The sequence below is a fragment of the Octopus bimaculoides genome, chromosome 23, assembly GCF_046866305.1.
Source record: "Octopus bimaculoides isolate indiv1 chromosome 23, ASM4686630v1, whole genome shotgun sequence".
Classification (NCBI taxonomy): domain Eukaryota; kingdom Metazoa; phylum Mollusca; class Cephalopoda; order Octopoda; family Octopodidae; genus Octopus; species Octopus bimaculoides.
The window spans coordinates 6,357,407-6,380,452 of record NC_142950.1 but is presented as its reverse complement, the minus strand read 5'-3'; the positions used below and the strand labels follow the sequence as shown (position 1 = coordinate 6,380,452).

Here is a 23,046-nt window from a genome sequence, read left to right as displayed (position 1 = left end):
TACTTACATGCATACATGTTTACATATACATACCTACACACATACATACTTATGCATACATGAATACAAACATCCTTGTATACACTCGTGTATATATATACACACATATAAACATACACATACATACAAACAAATATACACACACATATGCATACGCACATACTCATACATGCATGCGTACGTACATACGTTTCTGTGTTTGTAAACTTTAAACCTATCATTCTTTTCTTGTCGTTGTAGCCATGATGTTAACAAGTGCCATAGGATTATTTCATGGTAAGTGCCATCTGCTGCAGCGCCTCGAACTTCTTCCAGGTGAGTCGGTTCCATTCAAGAAACTCTTCCAAGAATCGCGCACCTACAGTCATGGCTGGTCTTTCGTTCTTGCCTGGATATGTGTCGTTCTCTGCCTTGTCAACTCCTTCGTCTGGTTAAACAAGGGACAAAATAGCGGTTACCTCCCTTACCGAGGTGGTTTCGGTTACGGAGCCGATAAGTACCAATATACACCGCCTTCGGTGCCAAAGTCGGTGATAAAACGACGCGAAAGTATTCATCGATTCCTCTCCAGGGAGACCATCGCCTCGTTGTTGTATCGAACGAAATCCGTGTCCGACCAAAGAAAAGATCATTCCAGCAGCAGTATAAATACAGACGACAAGCGGTTTTATCCCGAAAGTTACGCCATGTCAGATGACAGAGCTCTTATCAGCAGCTCCTCTTGTGACCTTTAGAATGCATTGGAATCGAACGTTGTTATCTTCTTCTCTATTATTCCTTTGTTTGTTGGGTTGTAGCTTGAAAAGCAACAACAACACAAACAAGCAAAAACAACAGTAGAAGTTACTGGAAGGTTCCTTGCTGAAAAAAAAAACCAACAAAAAGGTCAAGCTTTTGATAAGAACTCTGATAATTGTTTCTAATTTTGGCACAAGGCTAGCAAATTTTTGAGCGGAAAAGGGTCAGTCAACACTATTAACCTCAATACTTAACTGGTGCTTAAGCACTACTGTTATCTATTCCTGTTAAAATGAACATAATAAGGACAAAGAATGAGAAGAAAGAAACAAAAGTACAATAAATCACACAATTATTAAAACGATATAATTTACAGGAAATAAATCACGAAAGATTACTGGTTAGTTTCAGCTAAGGCACTCCACAACACTGTTCTCAAAAACATTTCTCAAATTGTGTACGAGTGCAAACAAATGCACCTGTAAGCACTTTTTGAGATATTCGGTGTGGGAGAAAACTATTCGGGGTATGCTCTTTTAAGTTCGTTTTTCTCTTAAACATTTCTCAAATTGTGTACGAGTGCAACGAAATGAACCTCTAAGCACCTTTTGAGATATTTGGTGCGGAAGAAAACCTTTTGGGGGTATGCTCTTTAAGTTCATTGTATTGTCAGTTTTATTTTTACTAGTAATCTATTTTCTGCATATTGTTTATATTCTGAATCTCACTTTTTTGCATATCATTCTAACATTTTTTTCCGGAAGTATGTGGCACAACGGATGCGTGATTTTGTTTGTTCTTACTTTGATTTTTGAAGACGGTGAATCTTAGTTCTTCGTCGTTTTCTGCATTTTTCGCTATTTTCTCACTATGTTAAAGAAATTGTTTCTTCTCATCTGTATTCATCGTTTCATGATTAATCTTCTTTCGTTGAATTTCATCTGCAACTATAATTCCTTCCTCGTCATAATATGATGGAGCACTATTGTTGGTTGGTACGATTAGGAAACGAGACACCTGTTAATCTATTTCTGATACTAAGCATAAAGGGATTTCTTTCGCCAGCCCTAAGTTTGGGCTGATGGCGATATGGAATCGGGAATGTATTCTTTTTTCTGTCGTTTTAGTATATTTCTGTTTCTTCGCTTCTTTTGTTTAGTTTTTCCAGGTCTTTAAAATGATAAAAAAAAAAAAAAAAGGCTGAATAATCCACAAGAGAGTGACATCCTGTATTCTGAAATAATCCTAAAGATGATTCCTGAGATTTGAGATTTGTTGTCACCAATCTTCAAGACAGCTTCTTCCTAACAAAATTGGCGTGTAATAGCTTTTGTATAATAATAATAATAATGGCGATGACGAAGGTGGTGACAATTATGATGATGAGGAAGAAGGGAGGGGGAGATGGTGATGGTGGTTTCCAACATGGACGCAGGATTTCAAATTTTAAGATGCGCTGTATCGATCTCAGGAGGCGGAATAAGGTAAATAGATTTCGATGGGAATATCGGTTTTAACTTTATTTTCACTGACCGTCCGGGATCGATAAAATGCATACCAACCAAGTATGAATTAAGTTTCAATGCATACCAATCGAATGTCAATATGTATCGAGCAAGCATAAATAAGTCCCAACCAAGTGCCAATGTGTAACAATCAAGTCTCATTATGTAACAACCAATTCTTAATATGTATCAAATATCAATAACCTCTAATCAATAATCAATAAGAACCAATCGAATCTCAATATGCAAAAATTAAGTTTTTGAGAGAAGTGAACGATTAGATCGAACCCTAACTCCAGTAAATGACTGATACTGATTTTAATCGATCCCCGGAAGAATGAAAGGGGAAAATTTGTCAAGGGAGAAGGGGATGCTTAAACGACAACAGAACGTAAAGGGAGGTAACTCTACATGTGACAAAACATTTAATCCGGCATTTTCACCTTTTCTGCTACGTCAACCACCATTCTTGAATATAATTAACAATGGACTGACAGAAACTGTAGAGTGCCGGATTAAATGTCTTGTCCATGTGTTATCGACCAACTTACAGATGCATGCCTAGCGCAGGGCCATTCGCCCTAATCAGATTTGTCAGCCATACACCTGTTGACAAAGTTTCACTGCTTTGCTTTCTATCCACGTGTTACTTGAAGTTGATAAGGGCTTGACCCCCAAAAGGAAATGTGCCTGTTCTCGATCTTTTCAGCCTCGCCCATCAAACAACCAATTTTGCTATTGCCGCTTGACAGCAAAACACTTCCTACCTTGCCATGTGAAATGTTGATGGTGGGGCAATCCTCATAGTGGACTCGGCTGAGGGTCGGGTTTGTTCTATTATGCAACAACAGCTGTTCAGCAATACTGAAACACTGCGCGAGTGCATGCGGAACGGTTTTAATCGCTCCGCGCGCATCTCGAGCAGTGCGGCACTTATTTACCTGTGGGGGTTTATCTCGAACCGGCATGCCACTCGGTAGCACTGCTAGGCCAAGGATTTCAGGAATTTAATTAGCGGACGAAATGCCGCTAAGCATTTTGTCCAACGTGCTAACGATTCTGCCAGTTCGCCGCCTTAATAATAATAATAATAGCCCGTTATGTATTGAGGTAGATGAAGGTGACAAAGTCCCTTCCCTCCACTTTTTGTCGTCTTGTGCCAATATCAAAATCCATTATCATAAGGACAGTCATATCACTGAAGACTGTGCTTTTTGTTGTCTTTTTTTTTTCCCCATTTCGATTTCTCTAAATTCTTGGTATTGATGTCTATAAATTCCACTCAATTCAAGACCATTCTTTCATTATATTTCGGGGTACATAAATTACTCCAAAGCAGAAAAAAAAGTAATAATAATAATAATAACAATAATAACCAACCCCTTTTCCTTAAGGTATATGAAGAAAAAAAAAATGCCTGCAGAAGCAATGATTAAAATTAATACAACATATATATGTTTGATTTTTAATTTTCAATTTCTTTCTGAAAATTCAAATGACCTTACAAAGTAAACTTTACTAAATTTTCATCGATTCTTATATTAAATCCTTTCATCTAAAGTTTTAATCGAAAGCAAGAAAAACAAACAAAAAATAGAAAACTTAAAGCAGAAAAAAAAAAGGAAGAAAAATGCAAAAAGAAACAAAGAATTATTTCAGTAACAGCTACTCTGTGCCTTTAATTTGACAATCCGCGTAAAAATACAGCTTCCGGTCATCGGAATATACTTCCGGTAAGCTTAATCACAATAAATCCGTTTCGTCTAATATGACTTTACGTTCGGAAAAAAAATAAAAAATAAAAAATAAAAATAACGAAAAATAAAACAAAAACAACAGAAATAATTCGAGGATTTATAAAAAAAAGTTGTTTTTTTTCTTTTACATTTCTTTTTTACTTTGTATATTGTTAATTTTATTTATTGTTATTTTCTTAATAAAAAGTTTTGAAAATATATATAAACAATATTTATTCTGCTTCTTTTTTTACCTTTTTGTCTTGCTCACACATAAATGTGGGTGTGTGTGTGTATATATATATATATATATATATATATATCAAAGCATTGAGTGGATGTGGTAGACGGAAACTGGAGGAAGTCCATCCTACGTGTGCGTGCGCGCGCATGCGTCATTGTGTCTCTGTCCGCCACCAAAGCTTGACAGCGGATATCGGTGTGTTTACGGTAGAATAAGTACTGGGGTTGATTGATTCTTCATCGCGGTGCCCCAGCATGACCGCAGTCTCACGACAGAAACAAGTTGAAGATAAAAGATAGTTTGTAAACATTTCACTAAAGCACGAAATGATTTTCAAAAGTTTTAGAAGTTATCTCGCTTGTTTCAATGTAAGGGACACAATCAAGGTAACATTCTTTTTTTTTTATTATTTTTTTTTTTTCAGATGCTAAACTTTTACGAGATGAAATTAATACCTACTTTGTACCTGAAGCAATGAATTGGTTATGTTACCTGTGTCAATGTGTTAGTCACGGATGGATAAGAGAAAGAAGAAAAAACGCAAAACCTTGAAACTATATAAAGCACGTTTTCATTTAGTAGTCGTTTTTTACTCTTCTTAAATGGTTTTCTAAGAAAGCAAGACCAAATGTTCATAAAGAAGCAACCTGTCTGATTGACTGAAAAATATTGCCATCTTTCGATTCAGGCACATAAAATGGTCTACTCCAAAACGAAAGAATAGGAGAAAAGGAAACGATAATTGGTATTTATGGATAATGAAATAGAAATAAGTTACGACTTTTAAACTATATTTTACTTGACTGTGGTTATGCTGGGGTGTAATAGCTAAGTTTTCAACCATGTTTTGCCTGTTGACCCCTTTCATTCCTATTTTACTTAGATGCACCCTCATAGCCATTCGATGTTTAAAAAATCCTATCCAGGAGTGGCTGTGTGGTAAGTGGCTTGCTTACCAATCACATGGTTCCGGGTTCAGTCCCACTACATGGCACCTTGGGCAAGTGTCTTCTACTATAGCCTCAGGCCAACCAAAGCCTTGTGAGTTCATTTGGTAGACGAAAACTGAAAGAAGCCTGTTATGTATCTGTGTGCGTCTGTCTGTTTGTCCCCCCCTCCCCCCAACATCGCTTGACAACCGATGCTGGTGTGTTTATGCTTCTGTAACTTAGCAGTTTGGCAAAAAGAAACTGATAGACTAAGTACTAGGCTTACAAAGGATAAGTCCTGGGGTCGATTTGCTCTACTAGAGGCAATGCTCCAGCATGGCCACAATCAAATGACAAACAAATAAAAAAAATTTTTAATTGTTAAAATATTTTGAGTATTGTAGAAGTACAACCAGATTTATTGCAGATAAATGTTCCTTTCTGCTATAAGCACAAGGCCTGAAATTTGGGGGAGCTGGGGGGGGGGCTAGTTGATTACATCAACCTCAGTATTTCACTGGTACTTATTTCATCAACCCCGAAAGGATGGAAGGCAAAGTCGACTTCAGTGCAATTTGAACTCAGAACATAGCAACGGTCTAAGTACCACTAAGCATTTCGTCCAGTGTGCTAATGATTCTGCCAGCATGCCACCTTTTTGCAGATAAATATTAACAACAAAATCTATGGACTTCAGTTGGTTTAGTTGAGCAAAATAACCTCAGCAGTTGCTTTTTTCTAAGTCTGTTGCTTATTCTATTGGTCTCTTTTCTGTGGTACCACTAAAATAAGGGAGTGCAAACAAACTAACACCGGTTGCCAAGCAATAGTCATCATCATCATCATGTTCATCATTGTTTAACGTCCGCCTTCCATGCTGGTATGGGTGGGACGGTTTCACAAGAGCCAGCCAGGCAGAAGCTTTGAAGTAGAAATTCCATAGAAAGCTGAGTAGTGGTGTCCTGTTTATGCCGGACAATGCAACAGCACACACAGCTCGTGAAATTACAGAAAATACGCACGTTAGCTTCAAATTATAAGACCACCCACCATACTCTCCTGACTTGGGCCCCTCTTTCCACAACTGTAGAAACATAGCAAGGTAACAAAATTTCCCTCTGATTCAGACATGATCACTGCTACAGAGCCCTGGTGAAGGCCCAACCTTCCAAAATCGTTTTTTATAGAACTCAGAAAAACTGAAGGACCGCTGCACTAAGAGTGTGAATCTGAGAGGGGAATATGTTGAATAAAATCATAATTAATTGATCAACCCAGTAGTTTCTTTTACCCAAAGCCAAGAACATTTCAGCACACACCACCACCCCGTCATAGGAAACAAGTGCAGGAAGTTAGTAAGTTCTGAGCATGCAAGCAGTTAGGATAGATGACAAACAGCAGACATTGTATGATAAAATGAGTTTATTAACGTTTTAAGTTGCTTCATCGAATATTGAAATCCAAAAAATTTCAGTAATCTAACAATCACCATAAAATCATAGCTTAGCAACCAAAGCTGCTAAAAAGTCCAAAAATATAAGAAATGTAACAGGTAAAACATGGACTGTGATTGTTTCATGGCTAAAACAATGCTTGTTGCACAAGTTGTAACATACAGAGAACCAGCTTGGCTAATTGTCAGGTGTTTCCATTGCCTTTAAGGTGTTTCCATTGTCATGTGGAGATGAACAAAGTATCAAACTTGCCACTGCATGAATGGCAAGTTGGGAAAAGAAAAACCAAAATCAAATGACCAACGACAGTAATAGTTTGTGGGCAGGACACCCTAGAAGGGGATAAGATGGATGTGTTTTATAGATGCCATTAAAGTGGAAGGAAAAGGATGGCAGGCAGAGAGGAAAGGAAGGACTGGTAAGAAAGATCCTTTACACTTCGGCATCATAGAAATAGTTAGAGACAAAAAAAAACGATAACTTTTATTTGGAGCTGGGGGGGGGGGGGCAGTGTCACCCCCCCACACTTGCTAACATGGCACCTAATCGAATGTAGGTGGCCACTTTTTTTTGCTGCGCTGGTAGACAGGTTTTCTCTTGTGCCTGTTTATCAGATGGAAACCCCAGGAGATAGGGCTTGAGAAGTGTTGGGGACAAAGCAGGCACGGCTCAACCAGGGTGAAGTCCTCCTCCAATAGGTCATGACATTGGTGCCGGGGTCCCTAGCGAGACTAACAGGGAGTTGGTCACCACATAAGGTCCCTTACCAACAACAAGGTAGTGGACAATTCTTTCAGTTTAACAAAATGTTTTTCTAATGATCAGTGTTATTTCAGTTTTATCAGCCACAGAAAGCATGCCATAACAGACAATTGTAGCCTGGTGCAGCTCTCCAGTCGCTGTCAAACCCTTCAGCCCATGCCAGTATGGAAAAACAAACATTAACTGATAATGTATTTAAGTTCAGAAATATGGTCGTCAAAGGAGATAATGAAAGATTAACAGATTCAATATACAGGGGTGAGCAAAAGTAGGTATACAGATGCTTAATGAACAGAATGTTCTTTTCATTTCTCTATTTCTTTTTTTTTTTAGGGCTATGAATTTTATGCTCTAAGTATGTTCTTTCTAATTCTTTCTGAACATGGATCATAGAATTCTTATCCTAAAAATGAAAAGAACATTCCAGCTCTATTAACCCTTGAGCATTGAAACCAGCCATATCCGGCCAAAACATTTTACTTTGTTTTATGTTGAAACTGGCCAGATTTGGTCTCTCACACCTATCCTCCAATGTTCGTCTAAAGAATATACGGTCACATAACCGAAATCTTGAAGCTACAAGATAATTTCAGGATAAATTCAAAGCAACATGAATAAAAAAAATATTACATTTGATAGAATAATCTGAATGCTGAAGGGTTAAACAACTGTATATCTACTTTTGCCCGACCCCAAACATTTCTCATGTCACCAATACACTTTCCATGAATTTTTCACGGGTCCAGCTAGTAAGTATAATTATAAAAATGGTCAAAAAATTTGGCACGAGTCCAGCAATTTCAGGAGATGGGATTAATCAACTATAACAACCCTAATGTTCAACTGGTACTTACTTTATCGACCCTGAAAGGATGAAAGGTAAAGTTGGCCCCGGCAGAATTTGAACTCAGAACGTAACAACAGATGATATGCTGCTAAGCATTTTGTCCGGCATGTTAATGATTCTGCCAGCTGGTTGCCCTAATACCTGGGATATATTAATAGTCATATTCCATCATGCAATGAACCACTTCGAAGTTTACAAAAACCTGAATGACAACCAAGTTTAACTTTCCGCAATCTGCTGTACTCAGAAATCCACAGTCAGGGATCTTGCAGGGACCACGAACACAAACTACCTGAAAGAATTGGTTAGTCTTTAAGCTTTTTCTTCTTTTGAGTTGTAAGTACCGATTCCAGTTCAGTTTCCAGCTGTGATGGCTTGAAAAGTCCAAATTCTGTTATGATGCCGCCAGTAATCAGTTCAGAAGGGGTTATATCAAAGGCAGGATTCCAGCATGACATGTCTGCAGAAACGATTTTTTAAAAAAATTTATAAAAGTAGGGAAAATGTGAAAAAAAGTAAGCAACAAAGATTTCAAATGATGACACTTTAAATATCAATCATGCTTCAAATATTTGGCACAAAGGCAGCAAATTCAAGAAAGAGGTTAAGTTGATTACAGAGATCCCAGGTGTTCAACCGGTACTTATTTTATTGACATTAAAAGGATAAACGATTAAGTCAACCATGGCAGAAATTCAACCCAGAATGTAAAGACAGACAAAATACTGCTAAGCATTTAGCCTGGCGTGCTAGCGATTCTCCCAGCTCACCACATTAAATTACACTAATATTACATACCCGGTGGAGCATCCTCACATCCTCTACATACAATACCCATGTTTCGCTACCATGCAAGCAATATCACACTTAGTACTCAAGTATTATGCAATCTACCTTTCACACAGAAAGACAACACCGTTGTTGCCAGGAGAGGTAATAGCTGCCAAAATTTCTACAGCTCTGTCATAAATTTAACAGCTTTCTTTGAGAAGTTGAGAGTTTGTGAATCCATTGTGCTAGAGTACATCTAGCTTTAGTGCTGAATAATTTGGAAACATTATTCCTTAACTTTTTTTACTATATTTTTGTTAAAAAACACCAACTGCCCTCAATTTAACTGATTTTTAAACCGATGGAGTGCCAGTAGTAACAAGGTCTCATCAGCGTTCTCTTAATCTGACACTTTACATATCAATCAATAATATCCAAAATTAATCGCCAGGTTCTCCAAATATGGGCCCTTGAAAGAAAGAGGAAGTGCAGAAGACCAAGGAACACCTGGAGAAGAACTGTTGAAGAAGAAGGGAAAACCAGCAGATAATTAACATAGAATCAGGTGCAAAGCACAGCCATCAACAGGACAGCATGGAAGAAAGAAAGAGAGTGGAAGCCTTATGTGCCACCTGGCATAAAGGGGAAAGAAGAGCATTGGTGAAGCGGTACTTTACCTTTGGGAGCAGTAGCAATCCCTTTGATGCTTGTCATCTCCTTGGAATTTCTCTCTTCAATGACAATCTCTGTTCCAGATTTCAGTTCCATGTCACATGACGTGCTGGGTGCCGCTACATAGAACGGAACCCCATGGTACTTGGCAACAATGGCCAGCTGATAAGTTCCAATCTTGTTAGCCGTGTCTCCGTTGGCGACAACCCGGTCAGCTCCCACAACCACTGCGGCTATATTCTTCTCTTTCATCAACATTGCCACCATGCTGTCACAGACCAAAGTGCCAGGCATTTGTTCGTGTTTTATCTCGAAGGCTGTCAGGCGTGAACCCTGGTTATAGGGACGTGTCTCGGTGCAGTAAACATGCTTCAACATCATCTTCTCGTGCAAACTACGGATGACCCCTTAAAAAAGAAGGAAAGAAAAGTATGGTAGCCATGTGGTGAAGGTGATGTGCAAATGACACCACAGGGTCATAGGTTCAAATTACATAAACAGAAGTGTTTCTTTGGTATAATTGTTTAGAATGTCTGGTGTTTACAGAAAATGTGAATCAGAACTAACCCTGAAGTGAGCAACAATAAGGCAAGACATTAAATAATGCAGTCTCCTAGATACACAGACACACTATGTCTAAATAAAAGACTGTGAAGATACATGGCTTAGTAGTTAGGGTATTCACAGCTCACGATCGTAAAGGCACAAGTTCAATTCCTGACAATGCATTGTTTTCTTGAGCAAGACAATTTATTTCACGTTGCTCCAGTCCACACAGCTGGCAAAAATGAATTGTACGTGTAATTCAAAGGACTAGCTTTATCATAACGCCATATGCTGAATCTCCCCAAGAACTGAATTAAGGGTACACGTGTCTGTAGAGTGCTCAGCCACTTGCATGTTAATATCACGAGCAGATTGTTCCGTTGATCAGATCAATTGGAACCCTCATCGTCGTAACCAACGGAGTGCCAGTTGAAAGACAGGACAGTAATCCTTAAGACATTTTTGATCATTAGTCGACAGTATTAGGAGGAACCAAGAGTTAAATATCACCAAGGAAAAATATTTTGGATAATGTAGTCCTAGAAGCACTATTTTTTTATTCTACTTAAGTCATTTGACTGCAGCCACGCTGGAGCACCGCCCTAAAGGGTTTTTAGTCAAACAACTCAACCCCAGGATTTATTCTTTCATAAGCCTAGTACTTATTCTATCAGTCTCTTTTGCTGAACTGCTAGGTTACAGGAGTGTAAACACACCAACATTAGTTATCAAACAATGGGGGGAGGACCCAAACATAAATATATGACAGGCTTCTTTCAGTTTACAATCACAAGGCTTTGGTCAGCCCAAGGCTATAGAAGACACTTGCCCAAGGTGCCGTGCAGTGGGACTGAACCTGGAATCATGTGGCCGAGAAGCAAGCTTCATACCACACAGCCACACCTGCACATTTACCTACATTAAATAAAATACTCCTAGATAGACCATGTCTGAGTAAAAGACGGAATGGTCACAGCTGAAACATATTTGATTGCAAGTCAGTGGCGTAAATGTTCTCCAAGTTAAGCTGTAAAATAAGATAGAATAAAGGAAAAAATAAAAACTAACAAGATCCATACCTAAAGCTGTACCATAACCAGCCGTGGCCAAAGAACCTGTGTTACAATGTGTGACCACAGACACTGGACAATTGTTGTTGTCTGCCAGGATCTTCTCGGCACCAATTCTGCCAATGTTTTTATTGTCAGTGATGTCTTTATCCAACATTTCTTCAATTTCAGCAGTGATCCTGTTAATATATATATGTATATATATATACATAGATAGATAAACATAGAGGTTTAAAAAAAAAATTTTTTTAGATAAAAAAAAATAAGTGCTGGAGTTGATTTATTCAACAAAATAATTCAAGGGTGTACCCCAGCATGGCCACAATCTAATGACTGAAATCAGTAAATGAAAAATATATACACTGAAAACTGCGAACCTGAACTAGGTTCTGATCTGATATGGCAATGTTTCTACGGCAGAAACTGAAAGTCCAATCAGCTGGCAAAAGTGAGTTGTATCTGTATTTCAAAGGACCAGCCTCGTCACATTCTGTGACGCACTAAATTTCCAAGAACTACATTAAGGGTATACATGCTTTTAGTGTGCTCAGCGACTTACATTAATTTTAAAGGCAGGCTGTCTTGTCGCATCACGCAGAGCCTTCCAAGATGATTCTATGTCATCATTTGATATCAACAGTGTTTTGTGCATTGTCCAACTTGATAGAGAGCACAGCCTGCTTTTCAACAGTTTTCAAAGGCAGAACATTAATGTGTTTAGGGCACTGATGACTTTTGTAGTCTTGTGATTCAGATAGAACATAACCTTACTATGGAAAGAGAATGGTTAGAGAGATAGCAGATGTTATGAAAGAAACATGTAATGTTAAAGTCCCTAATATCTCATTTCTCAGTGATAATATAGACTACAAGATGCCAATCCTTAGATCAAAGATGTAACCAGCTCGTCTTGCAACAAATTCGCTGTTGAAAAAAAGGTATTTGTGATGCTTAGACTGAATTCCTTGCAAATGGAGAGCACATGCAGACCGCTGGAGTTCATTCAACCTACAGCATAGCGGCTGCATACACTCTCCCATTTCTGAAAATACCAATCTGAGCATTAAAGTCACCCATAAGGATATGTTTATCGCTATGGTGACAATTGGAGACGACATCACAGAGTTGGTTGTAAAATTCATCCTTTTCCTGCTCAGTGCTGGCCATGGTTGAAGCACAGCAACTGACAAGCATAGCAGGAGTGTTGTGATCAAGTTCCAACATTAGTGTCATGATGTGATCAGAAATACTTTTGCGTATAGAAAGGATGTATCTAGCTATTTCTGTCTTGATGGCAAAACCAACACCAGAATGGCATGGCTCATACTCATGTCTTCTACACCAGAAAAATATGTATCCACCTATACTTTCTTCTGTGATGATCCTGCAAGACGAATTTCACCGAGTGCGCACACACACACACACATATAAAATAAAACTATATGCACACACACATACAGAGTCTTCTATGCATATACATACCTGTCCATTACATCATGTACAGTGGTTGTTTTCTCTGATGTTGACAGTTGTTCTGCTAACAAAGACAGACGAGATGCCGCTTCCTTCATGTTCACAGCTGTTGGTCTGGCACTGACTAAATACTTCAGCCGATTCCCAATGAATTCACACAGCTTTTCTGTGGTTTGGAAACTGGTCTTGGAGTTGAAGAGCTCAACGGCCAGTGACAAGCAACCAGTGATAGCAATAGCCGGAGCTCCCCGCACCTACAAATAAAACCACAATGGAAATATATTAAACAATAAGAAGCTGTCATCACCATGGCTGTGCGGTTAAGAAGTCTGCTTCCCAACCACGTCTCCACCTTTAAATAGTACCTGTTCATTTTCATATATGTGAATACATAGAATAAAAGTATTTTCCCCTTACGTTTAAAAAGTTAAACTTGTTTTAAGTACATAAAATGTGTGGATGTATTTGTGGGATACGAAGGATGGGCCGACCGTTGTATCTGGGGCGATTCCAGCTATTCAAACTACAGCAAAGCAATTATAAAAGTCAAGGCCAAATAATTGATGTAGGTTAAAGTATATAAAATATAAAAGATCGCCGAATATTTTATATACTTTAAGCTACATCAATTAAAATATCTCATTTGCTATTTGATATTTCCATTCATAGTTTATATGTTTATATAAATATTAGGCAGCTTAGTTGCACGCAACTGCATACATACACACACACACACATATATATATATATATAACAATTACAAATACGGAGACCGGTATATCTTCAAATTACACAGTATCAATGTTTACAATATTTGTAAACATTAAACTACAGTATGACCAACAGTGGAAGTAAAAGTAAAATTTGAAGATGTACTAGTTTTCGTATTCTTTGAAATCATTTGCACACCCTATTGATATTCGTAATCCAGTAAAACGAAACATGAATTAGAAATTCAGAAGATTTACAACGGGATATTTCATACTAAGAGTTCGTTGATATTTATTATTACTTGATGCGCTTAGCCGATACCTGGATTATACCCGAGAGCTATTACGGTACCTACGTGTATTTCATAACGATAATATAAACTTGTGTTCGTGATTAGTTTTACTACATTTAGCTCATAACTAGTACTACTATTCAGTATAGAACTTACTTAACTATCTTTCTATATATATATAATATATATTATTATCATAACAAGGTAACGCCGTTAGTACGATAAGTAAAGAGGAAGATGAAAAAGTTGGGAAATATATGCACGTACGTGTTTGTAAGATGTACGTGTTTGTAAGATGTACGTGAGAGATATATAGAGTGGCTATTAATAAGCCCCAAGTAATTAAAGAATGAAACACGTGCACTATATATATATTTTTTTTTTCAAAATATCATAAGCCGGGAAGCATAAAAAGAGAAGAATGGAATTTACAAACCTTCATATCTTTTATAGCATGCCAAGCATCGTCTGTATTCTTAAGTGTTATATAATCGAAACTTTCTGGCAACAAGGTTTGATCTAGGATCTTTAAGCTGCCTCGCTCGTACTTTATCGCTTCCAACAAGTTTGCCATTTTGCACAGAAATAAATATTTGGTGGGAAGTGAGGCGAAGGGCAGATAACTCTATATTCTTGATGAGATAACAGGAGTCAATAAAGCGGGACTTTAATTGACTTCTCAATCCTTTTATGTTATCCAGATTCAAAAGAGCTATAGATCACAAGACATTCCAGCCGTGACAGGAGTGTATGAATTTGAATCAAACTGTTTTAATCCATACATATAACTCCCAATAAATTTGAGCTCCCTTCTTTATATTTATATTTATATATGAGTTCAATGAAGGCAACAAGGCAACGGAAAGCGCAAGGAAAACAGTATTTGGGAACGGACAATAAGCGTAAGCCAGTGTCAACTGTGGTTCCAGAAATTCCGAGCCGAAAGTACAGCCTAGAAGACGAGCCTCATCCTGGAAGATCTGTAGAGTTCGACGAGGACATTCTGCAAACCTTGGTGGAACAAAATCCCATCGTAACTGTCGAGGAACTAGCAGAGAAGCCTGGATTTGGTCATTCAACCATTCATTGATAACTACGTGCCATCGATTCATTCGACTAAAAGTTCCCGAGGCGATGCCCCAGCATAGCCGCTATTTAATGATGACCATTAAAATAAACGAGCACTCAGAGAGCGCAAATCTCCGCCAAGGCAACACCAACGTCTCCTCAACGATTAAACAGAAACCATCGATCCCCAAATCTAATTAGTTCGTGCCAGTCACGAGGTCAAACATCCCTGAAAGTTTCATCCGAATCCATCCAGTGGTTCTTGAGATATCTTGTCCATGGACAAACTAACAAACAAACACGACTGAAAACAATACCTCTGCCTTCACTAAGGCGAAGGTAAATATACATCGTCAGCCACTAAGGGACATGCTCAACTGGTTAAGGCCAATCACAATATGGAAACATTTCTCATGGCCCCAGCAGATAAAACGGAAGACACGTTACCCCGGAAGAGGGCGAGGTCGATGCACTGAAACAGCCGTTCTGACTTACGGAGCTCGCACTTGCGGACAGCACTCTCTGCCATCTATAGCGGTGAGTAGGGATATGGCCCAGGTACCAAGAACGCTAGAGGCCTCCACTATTACAGAGTCGACTATAAACCTGTGCCGCAGTGTGACCTGAATATAATTTTTTCCCCTATACTTTTAGTTCAGGTGTACCGCCGAATTTTAAAAGGAATATAAGTGCACCGCAAGTGAAAAAATGTTGCGGAGCACTGTTTTATACCAAGACAAAAAAGTACATGTTAATACTACCCAATGTACAGCTGCTACCGTTGCTGCTGTTACCGCCGTTGCTGTGGTATTGTATTTATTTTCCTTGGTTACCAAAACACCACAAACCACGATTATCGCCACCATTGTTGTTGCTATCAGCCATCGTCCTCCCTGCCGTCGCAGTTATCAAACATGGACGAAGATCCACACTCTGGTATTGACAACATTATCTCGGAATTCAACACTTACGAAGATTTTCTTGACTCCCAAATCACATCCCTGGACCTTTATTACCTGGAGGTAATTATTTTCTGTTTCACCGCTAGGCATTTCTTCGCTAACGACAGACACCGCTTTTCAAACAAACATTCGTAAAAATCTCATTACTTGTTTGTTTTTTACTGTTGTTTTTTTCCTTTCTTTTGTTTTTTCTTTTTATTTTTTCTCTTTTATTAAGTCTAGTACTGATTCTGGTAAAACTTTTGTTTTTGTCCGAACCGCTTGGTTACGGGGATGTAAACAATCTAACACCAGTTGCCATGCTGTGAAAGTTCAACACAGGCAGACACATACACGCTTACATACATACATTCATACATACATCTCTCTCCCTCCATCCATCCATCCATCTATATATATATATATATATATATATATATATATATATATATATATATATAGGTACTACTAAAGCAGCGCGGACCCGAACGCGCAATCGCGCGTCCGCGCTAGCTAGTCGTGAGTGGTCGATCCTAACCCTAACCCTAAACACGTATTCATTTGCACACGCGAGTTAGGGATAGGGTTAGGGTTAGGGTTAGGGATAGGGTTAGGGTTAGGATCGACCACTCAAGACTAACTCGCGCGTTCGGGTCCGCGCTGCTTTAGTAGTACCATATATATATATATATCTGTTTTCTTTCTTTCAGTCCCACTGCGTGGTACCTTGGGCAGGAGTCTTCTACAATATCCTTGGGCGTGAGTCGAGGGCGAATACACAACGGAATAGCAATTATTTCGTCTTAGCTTTCACTGCTTATACTAAACACAGGACATTTTTGCCTTACGATATGGAACAATTCCTTTTCCGTCACTTTTTTTAAAATGGCACTCCGTCGGTTACGACGACGAGGTTCCTGTTTATCTCATCAAGAAAACACTCTTCTCGTAAAATTAACGAACAAGTGACTGAGTACTCCACAGACATGCATACCATTACGTAGTTCTCGGGGAGATTCAGCCTCACACAGAACGTGACAACGCTGGCCCCTTTGAATTACAGTTACAACTCATTTTTGCCAGCTGAGTGGACTGCAGTAAGCTGAAGTAGAGTGCCTTGCTCAAGAACACAGCACGCCGCCAGGAATCGTACTCATGTCCTTACGATCGTGGGCCGAATATCCCTAACTCCTGAGCCACGCACCTTTACTCTCTTAACCGCGGAGAAAAGGAGTGAACCGATAGAGACAGGGAAAGGAAAGCCTCGGTCATTTACAATGACGATTAGACTGAAATACGATCGATCTTTTCTAGCTTTTTTACTTTTAACAATGAAGAAGAGGGAAAGAGATTTAGTAATGAATGGAGGGGAAATTCTTTCAGATGTTTAGGTTTTCATTTTGGGAGTTCTAGTACGATCGAGTGTCAGTTCTTTCCTCTTTCCCCCATCCCCTGTACTTATTCGCCTTTTTTTCATAGAAATACTGATTTTGAACGGGGTATAGCTGTGAAACGAGCCCAGAAAATGGGTAATACACTCTACAAAATGGCTAGGGAAGAAAAGCTGTCAACAGGTGGCTACACGAAATTCAACTCTATACTTTAAAGAGTGTCTTCTCCTATAGCTTCGGGCCGACCAAAGCCTTGTGAGTGGATTTGGTAGACAGAAACTGAAAGAAGCCCGTCGCGGGCTTCGTTAAGTTTCCGTCTACCAAATCCACTTTGGTAGTCGGAAAGATTGACCCGTCGCCTTCCTTTGGCCGGGAGATGCAGGCAATTATTGTCTGGTGGTTGTAGCGAAAGAGGTAGTATGGTGGACTCGTTTGAAAGGGCTATAAAGTCAAATACTTTCCTCTTTGGTCAAGCCCTCATCAACTTTTTCAAGTTTCACTTGAAAAGGAAGTTGAGGGTGGAGAGGGAAGTGTTACCTTGTGACAAGTTTATTGAAAAGTGGGTGAATGTTGGAAGAATGGCCAGTGTGAAAGGACCAATTCTGAGTATACGCCTGTAAAAATCAAGCACCCGTGGCTTTTGTGGGGTTTACGAGTAACCTTTAAAGCCCCCCCCCCCTCTATTGGGAGTTTTATTTTAATTTTTCATTGTTTTTTTTATTGCTTACACTCGGAAAACTCTTTCTACCGTGTTATGTGGTCTTTTATGTTGTTGCATGTCATTTTATGGCTGTTTATATTCACCCTTGCGGCCAATAAAATAAATTATTATTGTTGTTGTTGTTGTTGTTGCTGCTGCTGCTTTTCGTGTTGTTGTTGTTGTTGTTGTTGTTGCTGCTGCTGTTGTTGTTTTGAAAGCAGACGGACGTACCTTCGCAAGCTGTAAGTTTTTGCCCAATTTTCATTGATATTTTATATATATTTGTGTAGCGAAGCCGACTGGGCTCCTGCTGAGCCAGTTGGTCAGACGGACATTTCCCCTTTTAGAGGCGAATTTCTCATTTTAAATTTTAATTTGAAAGTTGAAAATTTTAACAAAAAATGTCTTTGAAGAGAACTGTAAGCTGTTCCCTTCTTTGTACACCACACCCTCTGCAGATGAACGGACAACCCAAGTCGAACGTCAAACGTTAACACACTCCGCCCAATTCGCGCCTTAAAAGGCAAAGAAGAGAATAAAGAGAAACAGCGTTCTATCTCGTGCAGTGCTACAGAAGGCTGTTCTTTGGACCGCCTGCCCTCATCACCACCATTGCTCCTACACCGGGACAACATGTCTACCAGTGAGATTAACACCAGCAACAATAAGATCAAGTGTAACGGTTTCGCATCTGCAGCAAAGCAAAGTTCAGAGAAAATCGATGTCACAATGGAGGATATAAAAAAATGCAAAGGATTTGTTAAGGAAGGATGGAAACAATGTCTTCCTTAACACTCCAGAACAATTAATACAAGAGACAAAAGGACTGTCATGAACGGAATATTTAATATGAAACAGAAAAAAGTTGATGGGGCATCTCAACAGCAATATGGACGAAAAACAATCACGTAACCAAGAGGAAGCGATTCGGCATTGAAGAAGTTCGCTTCCCAACCGGAGAAGGGGCAAAGCAGCATTCCACAATTCCCCTAAAAACTGAGGATTTGCTGATCGTGCCGACATACCTTGATCGGCGCATTACCAAGATAAAATTAGAGCAAGTGCCACCCGAACTTAATAGATGCTGGCTTGTGGCATCTGTCCTCTTAGACACAGAGGACTCTGTTACAGTTCTAGAAGTGCATAAATTGCACAGGGTATGGGTATGTAGCTTCTCGTTCAATTTGAACAAGAAAGCATTAAACGCCATATCCGACTCCATTAATTTGCCAGACGACACAAGGCGACACGTTGCTATGGAGGCACGGCGAACTAAAGTGCTACCTCTGCAGCAGCAGAAAAATCACTTAAATTTGGAATGAAGGAAAAAAACACCAGTGTCAGAGACATCTCCAGTGCAGCAACAACAAGAACAGCAGGAGATGCAGTGGAGGTAGAAAGCAAAATCTCCCGCACCACCAACAAAAGCGACATCACCTCTCCAACCATTGTCAGACCAACATCAAAGACACCAGCCAGAGTAAATCTACCAACAACAACACCATTTTCAACAGCAATAACACCACCAGAAACAACAAATGAAGCTGCACTACAAAAGAAAAAAAAAAGCCAAAATGGACCCCAAGGACATTCCCTTTTCCAACCAAATCAGCTTGGACAATGCGAGCACTGATAGCGAGAAGGGAGAGTGGCACACAGTGCCACCGAAAAATAGAAGAAAAAAGAAGACTAAAGAGGCAACCGATAAAATGGGGAGGCACGAGAAAGTAGAGCTTCCCAACAGCAACAACATGCACTCAAAACATTCAACAACATCTTCTCCAGCACTACCACCGCAAACACCAACACAAATTACAACACACAGACACCACCACCACCAACATCACAGCAGTAAACACAAATAGTGAACACCTTAGAAAACACAGACCCCCACAATGGCAGATTTCGTCATCCCCACCCACAACACATCACCAGCAAGCATACTTTCAAAATAACACGACAGAACTACGAGATTATACAAACCAAATTTCCCGATGTTGGGTCACCCGAGAAAAGTTTCTCAAGAAAATTATATAAAAATCTCATGGAAACACCTACAATAAAACACAAGGGAGCCACCCCACCAGACAATGGCAGTGAGTAGAGCTTTTTCTCCTGCATAAAACTTTTTTTTTTTGAAACATGGTTGTGCTCAGAATCGGTAGTATAAATGTGAGGGGCCTCGGGTCGCCGCCTTGGAAACAAGGTCACCTCTTAAACGACCTGAGGTCTTATAGTGTGGAAGAAACCAGGCTATCCGATCTGCGGGAACTCGCCGCCCTTTTTTCTATCTCCGGGCGGCGATGGTACTGTGGTGCTATTCCAGAAAGGCCTGGATTTGAAAATAAGGGCAATTTTTGGCGGTCCTGGACGTGAACAGTAGTGACAGCGGTGCCTTCAGACTGGTGGGTACCTATGCTCCGACTGGGGCAGGGCAATCGGATTATTTCAAACGTCTGGAGGTTTTCCTGGGTACGTCTCGCACTTTAGTGCTAGTAGGGGATTGGAACGCTGTCTTAAACAAACGTTTCGATTGGGTGGGCGTGTAAGCATCTGATAGGAGAGGAGGGTTCAAAAGCCTCACCAACCTGCTCAGATGCTTTCAGTTGTCTGACCGGTATCGACTAGACAACCCGAATGTGCCAATGTAGACTTGGACAAATCGCATCAGGTCGTCTATATCGTACTTAGAGTTTTCTGTAGGCCAGCAGATAAGGATAGCATAGAGTGTCCACATTTCCACAGTCGGTTACGCAGACCACAAATTCATGATCTGTATGGTCGACTTAGACAGGGTCCCGGTTACTGGAGGCTAAATGTGTCGTTAACGGCGTGCAAAGCTTACAGAGACCAGATTAGTTTATTAGTTGAGGGGTGGGGGGCAATCGTCAACAATAACTGGTCGTGGACAAGCTGATTGGCAAAGCGCAAACCTGTGCTGTCCCAACCAGGTCTAAACCGTTTTGCATGCACCCGTCCAGTGTCCGAGTATTGCTGACCTGTGTGTTTATGTTGAACAGCTGCTGTCATGTGTATTGACGGATCTGGCTATCAGCTGAATCCATAGTAAAGATTGCCCTGCAGAACTCTTTTAACCGGGAGGGGAAGGCAATTTTCAATTGTCTAGTGGCTGTAGCGAAAGAGGTGGTATGGTGGACTTGTTTGAAAGGGCTAAAGTCAGACATTTTTTATTCTTTGGCCAGGGCCTCATCAACTTTTTCAAGTTCCACTTGAAAAGGAAGATGAGAGTAGAGAGGGAAGTGCTGTCTCATAGCAAATTTGTTGAAAGGTGGGTGAATGTGGGAAGAATGGCCAGTGTGAAAGGACCAATTCTGAGATTACACCTGTAAAAAGGAGTATAAAAGGAGAAAGGGCTCTCACCTTGTTGACCAGGCACCTGTGGCTTTTATGGGTTTTCCCACAAGTAACCTTCAAAGTGCCTCGTCCAATTGGAAGTTTTTACTTGTTAAATATTTCTTGTTATCAAATGTCTACATGGACTTTTCTTCTGGCAAAACCCTTTGTTTATCGTCCTGTTTGTCTTTTCATGTTTTTAATTTATATTAGCCCTTGTGGCCAATAAAACAGAATTAGTTATAATTATAATAATAATTATTATTATTATTAGTAGTAGTAGTAGTAGTAGTTTTTAATCTGTAGCTTTTTTGTGTCGTTTCAACAAGGATGAAGAACTTGCAAGACAGCTTGTTGAACTTGGTTACCGAGGAAGTGGAGAGGTTTTGAAACGGGAAGAATTTGATGCCAGAAAGTCAGCTGCTGAAGCTAGCAGATTGTCCAAGCACAAACAAAAGAAGTAAGTTGAAATTGAACCCCTCTCCTCCTTCTCCCTTACGCTCAGTGTCTTCTCCCTTCCTTTAATCCTTCTTGGTCTTTGTCTCTCTATTTCTCTTGCCCACTTCCATTCCTTTGTCAGTCTATCTATCTGTCTGTCCGTCTATCTATCTATTTATCTATCTATCTGTATGTCTATCTATATATCTATCTATTTGTCTGTCTGTCTATCTATCTATTATTACCTCAATGTAAGGTGGTGAGCTGGCAGAATCATTAGCACACCAGGTGAAATGCTTAGTGGTATTTTGTCTGTCTTTACGTTCTGAGTTCAAATTCCACCGAGGTCGACTTTGCCTTTCATCTTTTCGGGGTCAATAAATTAAGTACCAGTTATGCACTGGGGTCGATGTAATCGACTTAATCTCTTTGTTTGTCCCCTCTATGTCTAGCCCCTTGTAGGTAATAAGGAAATCAAAATCGTTAGCATGCCAAGAAAAATGCTCAGTGATGTTTCACCCATCTGCACATTCTGAGTTCATTTTCCGCCGAGGTCCACTTTGCTTTTCACCTTTCAAGGTCGATAAAATAAGTACCAGTTGTGTACTGGGGTCAAAGTAACCAACTTAGCCTCTTCCCTGACATTGTTGAATTTGTACCAAGATTTGAAATCAATATTATCTCGATACCCCCCTTCCCCTCCAACTACTGTAGGATTAACCCTATCACCAGTATCTTCTATATTGTTGTCTGTTGAAACTTCCAGGATTCTTGTTAGTGCTGGTAAAGACCTGAAGGATCCATTATTAAAGGAACTCGCCAAAAGAGAAGACGCTAATCGAAGTGGGAAAATTACGGTAAGCTCCTTAACTTTAAATTGTTTAATTAAACAATATGGTAACACTGAATCTTAAAACCATGTTAGAAGTAGATAAGATCGTTTCTGTCTGGCTGCACCTGTAGAAGTTTTAAAGCTTAGTGAAAATTTAAAAAATTTGATGTATTGATGTAATTTTCCACGCTGAATCTCAGATTTTTACCTGGTCAGAAAACAGGCCACTTTTTCCAGAAAAAATTCTTTGAGAAACATTATGGAGATTTAAAGTTTGATCATTTTTACTCAGTCAGAAAACAGGATTTGGAAGCTGTCATTTTGTGCATGACTGCACGTGTTGTCAACTAAATAAATGAAATATTGGTGGAATTCTGCTTTATACCTGCCATAACCAGTGGCCCCGGAATGAAATTTGCTTAGTGGGTGCAAACTCAGATCCAAATTTTTTCACAAACAAAGCCGATTTTTTCAATCTTAATATCAAAACAAACATAGGTAAGATCTTTCATTATTATATATGGAAAAGTAATGCTTCAAATCATAAAAAAAAATTTTCTATACTCACTCGT

At 39.5% G+C, this 23,046-nt stretch overlaps 3 protein-coding genes across 6 annotated transcripts in view; 2 read left to right on the top strand and 1 right to left on the bottom strand.

Moving 5' to 3' along the window:
- Positions 1 to 4,211, top strand: part of LOC106868767 (uncharacterized) — a 57,608-nt gene extending 53,397 nt beyond the window's left edge. For both annotated transcript variants that reach the window (XM_014914195.3, XM_014914188.3), the window contains exon 5: positions 241 to 4,211. In XM_014914195.3, coding sequence (XP_014769681.1) covers positions 241 to 734 — 494 coding nt within the window. In that variant the 3' untranslated portion in view covers positions 735 to 4,211. The remainder of the gene's footprint in view (positions 1 to 240) is intronic.
- A 2,345-nt stretch (positions 4,212 to 6,556) lies between these two features.
- On the bottom strand, positions 6,557 to 15,708 carry LOC106868743 (methylthioribose-1-phosphate isomerase). 2 transcript variants are annotated; one of them, XM_089340564.1, is made up of 5 exons: positions 15,580 to 15,708; positions 12,757 to 13,001; positions 11,284 to 11,453; positions 9,664 to 10,065; positions 6,557 to 8,675 (listed from the first exon to the last, which is right to left on the bottom strand). In XM_089340564.1, the coding sequence occupies exons 1-5, from the start codon at positions 15,682 to 15,684 to the stop codon at positions 8,521 to 8,523; spliced, it is 1,077 nt and encodes a 358-aa protein (XP_089196690.1). In that variant the 5' UTR covers positions 15,685 to 15,708; the 3' UTR covers positions 6,557 to 8,520. The 2 variants fall into 2 exon arrangements, with proteins under 2 accessions (XP_089196690.1, XP_014769631.1); XM_014914145.3 differs by having other exon boundaries at positions 14,187 to 15,624.
- The window catches only part of LOC106868753 (cilia- and flagella-associated protein 299), a 24,567-nt gene continuing 17,152 nt past the window's right edge, over positions 15,632 to 23,046 (top strand). Inside the window, exons 1-3 of one of the 2 annotated variants that reach the window (XM_014914177.3) lie at positions 15,632 to 15,840; positions 21,534 to 21,664; positions 22,409 to 22,499. In XM_014914177.3, the coding sequence (XP_014769663.1) occupies positions 15,733 to 15,840; positions 21,534 to 21,664; positions 22,409 to 22,499 (330 nt within the window). In that variant the 5' untranslated portion in view covers positions 15,632 to 15,732. Of the gene's footprint in view, positions 15,841 to 19,829; positions 19,947 to 21,533; positions 21,665 to 22,408; positions 22,500 to 23,046 lie in introns of those variants that run through there. The other variant, XM_089340565.1, reaches the window with a different exon arrangement.

Coding starts and splice junctions, on each gene's coding strand:
- LOC106868743 (XM_014914145.3), bottom strand. CDS start 14,324: ATGGCAAACTTGTTGGAAGCGATAAAGTACGAGCGAGGCAGCTTAAAG. Junction 10,066..11,283: donor TGGTTATGGTACAGCTTTAG/GTATGGATCTTG, acceptor TTCTTTTTTAAG/GGGTCATCCGTAGTTTGCAC. Junction 8,676..9,663: donor GATTGCTACTGCTCCCAAAG/GTAAAGTACCGC, acceptor TCGTTTCTGCAG/ACATGTCATGCTGGAATCCT.